This window comes from Propithecus coquereli, unplaced genomic scaffold (assembly GCF_000956105.1).
Source record: "Propithecus coquereli isolate 6110/MARCELLA unplaced genomic scaffold, Pcoq_1.0 Scaffold26, whole genome shotgun sequence".
NCBI classification, from domain to species: domain Eukaryota; kingdom Metazoa; phylum Chordata; class Mammalia; order Primates; family Indriidae; genus Propithecus; species Propithecus coquereli.
Window position 1 is genome coordinate 2882474 of NW_012148174.1, and position 4902 is coordinate 2887375.

At 40.1% G+C, this 4902-nt stretch overlaps 1 protein-coding gene across 1 annotated transcript in view; it reads right to left on the reverse strand.

Annotated features, from left to right (window-relative positions):
- HPSE (heparanase) overlaps nt 1-4902 on the reverse strand; it is a 51732-nt gene that overhangs the window by 5865 nt on the left and 40965 nt on the right. The window contains exons 5-10 of the mRNA XM_012647151.1: nt 4860-4863; nt 4670-4763; nt 3799-3905; nt 2591-2705; nt 1769-1890; nt 521-661 (exon numbers count right to left, since the gene is read on the reverse strand). Coding sequence (XP_012502605.1) covers nt 521-661; nt 1769-1890; nt 2591-2705; nt 3799-3905; nt 4670-4763; nt 4860-4863 — 583 coding nt within the window. The remainder of the gene's footprint in view (nt 1-520; nt 662-1768; nt 1891-2590; nt 2706-3798; nt 3906-4669; nt 4764-4859; nt 4864-4902) is intronic.

A 4902-nucleotide genomic window follows, 5' to 3' on the forward strand; every position in this document is an offset into this window, starting at 1 on the left:
ACACACACACATATACATACATACATTAGAACTCACTTCAAATAATCCACCTAGAAGTACATTTCTGGCCATTTTTTTTTTCTTACTCTAACCAATTAAAAAAATTACTTTATTGCTATAAGAGAATCACACCCATCTCATGTGGTACAATATTTTATACCAGCTGACATGCCCTTAATAGTAATTATATATAGGTATGTTTTGCTTTAGGACTGTTTTATCAAGTCTTCTTACAATAAATAATCTAAATGCATTCAGTGGATGTTAATATATCAAGTTATTTTGAAATGCAAACTATTCTCTAAGATAACTGCTAGTTGGTGTTCATATCCATCTGCTTTGGACTCTCAGGGTTACACTTGTACAAAGAATTACTCATCTATAAACTTCCTGAATGTTAAAAATTATAAAAACCTGAAATAGTTGACTTTTTTCTTTTTTGCTTCCTACCAAAACTCTCTATTCTGATAAATGCCAATAATGTATTGAAAGTTTGAAAGGAATAAGAAAAATTACTTACTTGGAAAGTAATCCATCAAGTCCTGAAGGTTTTACGAGGTATTTATCCACTTGTTTGTTAAATAAATAATAGGGTAACTGCAGGTGCTTGGTGACATTATGGAGGTTTATGGCATACAGAGTTAAATCTCCTTCTTTATACCTTCGGCTAAAAGCAAATAGGTTAACTCAATAAAAATATTTACTTCGTTTAAGCAATTACAAACTAAATTACAAATGTGATCACGGATACATAGTGATGATGGGACCTCTTAGTGTCTTCCCTTTTACGATAATATCACACCACTGATGTGGTCCTATTTTGAAACCATGATAAAAAATACTGCTCTTCACACTACCACTTTCTGGGCTAGAGCACTCTGAGATCTTTGCTGCGTGGCTGGCTGAGTTGCTAGGAAGTTAAATGGTAAAATCCAAATTTTGTGGGCTCATGTGAATTCAAATTATAAACTATATAAACAAGGGGCTTTTCCTGGCCTTAGGAAAAGACCAAAATAAGAAAATTAAATCTATTGACACTTTTCAGAATTTATTCACTCAAACCATTCTCCCACTACTTCCTAGAGGTGTCCTCACTGTTCATGGAGGTCCCCATCACCAGAAATGGGAAATGGCAGGTGGGTTTTTTGGCTAGAATTAGCATTTTAGTATCGTCCTATCAGGAATGATAGATTAAAAATAACAAGAAGAGAAAAACCCTGAGATTTAGCAACATTCTTTGCTACCTAAAGGAAGAGTGCAAGGCTACAAAGATCTCTACGGCCTCTCAGCTCCAGAAATTGTGGTTGCAACTTTTGAAAATAATATTATTGTTGGTGTTACTGTTCTCCTTCTTCCTTCATTTCTTCTTCTTCCTTATTAATTTATCAGGTTTGATGCAAGGAGATAAATATATTCATATTAATTCATATTCATAGTCCTTCAGTGAATTAATTGTTCATATAAAAATAGTAATATTTTCTTACATTCATATTATTTATTAAAATTCAGGGTATATTTCCATTATAGATTATGACAATTAGAATCATTGTATAAATCTTTGCTGGACTGCAAATGCCTATGTTTAAGCAACATTTTTTTTTAATTTAGACTCTAGCATCATATCACTATGAATACAGAAAACAGAAAAGAACACTGACACATCTTAGACCCGCTGTATATATACGCGGCAAGAGGGTGTTTGAGTAGGAAGTTATGTGCGCTACCAACGAAAACTTGCCGATTGGCCAAGGCCGTGTTCCATACTTGCCTTTGGTTGACGTTTGTGCAGTGAAGGTATACGCGAAGTTTGCTTCCGGCTTGACCTTTCACACTCGCCATGAGCACGTTGGTGCCCACCAATTTCTTGAACAGAAGAGACAGCCAATAATCCTAGTTGTGGTGGTTGGGGAGAGGAGAGACAAAACTAGATCATTACTTGTTTCTTTATTTAACAAAACCAGTGGTGAGCAAATAGTTTTCATACAAAGAGTGTGACTGCTATCCTAGGGGTGTCCTAGGATTCATCTGTTTTTTTTTTTGATGCATGTGACCACCATGAATCTGAGGGCAATATTTTGTTTGATGCTTCTTCTCACTGTAGGACTCCATTTCCATAATCCAGAGGGCTATAGCCTCTAGGAGATACATTTCAAGAATGCAGTCCATTGATAAGAGAGTTTAAATATTCTTGGTTGTCTTTTATCCAAAAATTCAAAGCAAAGCTCAAAGCCACACGTTTAGACATACTTCCACAGATAAACAAAGATAAGTGCTTGGATTTACTTTGCAAAACATCTTTGATCTAAGTTTGTTTTCTTGTAAAAACGGAACCATAAAATTTCAAATTATCCCTTTAAAAAAAAATCCACACCACACCCCAAATGGCCCACATTTAAAAACGTCATTCCAGGCTCTTGATTTCTTCTCTTGAGACGAAGAAATGTTAGAATGGGTGATCTCTAAGGTTCCCTCCAACTTGTCATCAGCAGATTTGGCTATTTACCGAGAGGACTGACCATTCCCGAGAGGCTCAGATCAGGGCCCCTGAGTACATGTTACTCGCAGAACTAGGAAAATAACGGCCACTCACAGGTAAAGGTTCGAAGTTTTCATCCACTAGGTGGTAGTTTCCGGCTCCAAAGAACACCTGCCGCATCACCACTTCGATGCCCATCCGGGCCGACAGGCCCAGTTTGTCCAGCCACCTGGGACACAGTGGGACCGAGCTTTCTTCAGGTTTGGAAACAAAATTACTCCATTCTAATTACACACTATCCTGCTTTCGCCCTCTCCATGGGAAGAATTAACAGGAAACCAGCAAAGCGGCATTGATTATAAATAGGTCATTGGAATGGAATGGCCACCGCCACTCACGGCAGAGTCCCTCCCTCCACATCTGCCCACGCGACAGCATGACAACGAATCCTAGCAGATCGTCAGTGCGCCAGGGGGGTCCCTCGAGCAGATACATTCCCACCCCTATGGACAATTCCTTGTCCTGGGGGGTTCTGGCCTCCCACCTGCACAGCGAGAGGGCTGAGGGAAGGGCGCAGTCAGCAGTGGTAGCACGTGAAACAACTAGAATCACACCTAGGCTACGATGGATACCTCTCCCCACCCCTCCCTCTATGCCCCCTCCTCCGCCTCCCATCCCAAATCTTTACTTAATGGCAAAACAAACACCTCTGTTCTGTTCTCTGCTCATGCCCACAGGAGCATAAAGGATTTGTGCTTTATTCTGGGTTTATAAAGAATGAGGATGGAAGAGGAAAGAGAAAAAACACCTCAATGTGAGGATACAGAATTCGAGATTAACAGAGTGATTGAATGTCAGTAAACCAGGGGTTTAAAGCAATCAAGTTTGTAGTGTTGGAGAATGAGGTGATTTAGTAAATCTTTAAATTCACTGATAGCCTCTGTGCTGTGACCTCATCCCTTAGGGTCTAAACTTCTTGGAAATCTATAAATATAGCTGCATAGGCTAAGTATCCTTCTCAGAGCCAAAGCTCTAGATGGGCATTCTTCTACAATGTACTTCCTTAGAGGAAGGACCCTTTGGCATGTTTACCGGCCATAGTTAAAGAACAATATTTCTATTATAAAACAATTAATTCTTACAAGGATGAATTTGAGACACCTGTTAAAGATGCCTAACAAGCTTTAGTAAATCATGTTCATGCAAAATCTGGCACAAAGTTTGGGGCTCGGCCACAGAAACCGTCTTTGATCTGCTTTTTGGCGGAGGAGTGTTTCAGCTGGACGGAAGGCTGGATCCCCAGGCCGTGCGGTTTCACTCACATAAAGCCGGCTGCGAAGGTGTTGGACAGCAAGGGCGCCCCGCCCCCGTACGCGGAGCTCGTCTCTCCCAACCAGACCTTCTTGCTGGGCCTGGTCTCCTCCACCACCTGTGCGACAGGAAAGTCTCCATGACAACTGCAAACAAGCTGACCAACCACGGTGTTGAACATTAACAGCCTTCGAAACCTGTATTCCTAGACCCATCCATCCTACATAGTTACAAAATCTGTTCACAGTCATTCAGGTCGCAGGCAATTTTCTTTTATTGGCACACTACAGGGCGTGGAAGGAATGTAAACAAACCCATTCTTATGGTCTATGGCAGTTAACGTCACTAAGTGTTTTTAATTTTTTTTTCAGACAGAGTCTCACTCTGTTGCCTGGGCTAGAGTGCCGTGTAGAGTCAGCCTAGCTCACAGCAACCTCACACTCCTGGACTCAAGCGATCCTTCTGCCTCAGCCTCCCAAGTAGCTGGGATTACAGGCATGAGCCACCATGCCCGGTTAATTTTTTCTATACATTTTTGTTGTCCGACTCATTTCTTTCCATTTTTTTTTTAGTAGAGATGGGGTCTTGGTCTTGCTCAGGCTGGTCTCGAACTCCTGACCTCGAGCGATCCTCCTGCCTCGGCCTCCCAGAGTGCTAGGATTACAGGCGTGAGCCACCGCGCCCGGCCAGTATTTTTAATTTCTAATCAACATACATTAATAAGACCTAATGTTAAGGGGAAACCAATGGTGAATAAGTCATAGTGCTTGTTCTCCAAAATTAGAAAAACATGTATATACATATGTACACCTATAGAATTTAGAACTAGACTATAAAATAAAGATTCTAGTTTTACATCAAAACTTTTAAAAAGACTATTACCTGAAAAATTTTTTGCACAGATGAAATAAAAGTGTCCAACACATCAGGGTTTAGAAAATCTTCTTTGGTAGCAATTCGTCCATTCAAATAGTAGCTAAATTATGCAGAAAATATTCAGGGGAAAAAAAGGAAAAACTTTACTTTCTGTTTTTATGTTAACTGCTGACGTTGTTCTTCCTACCTCTCCCACCTGCCTATTATTAAAAAAAAGGCAGAAATTCTATCAAGGAAAG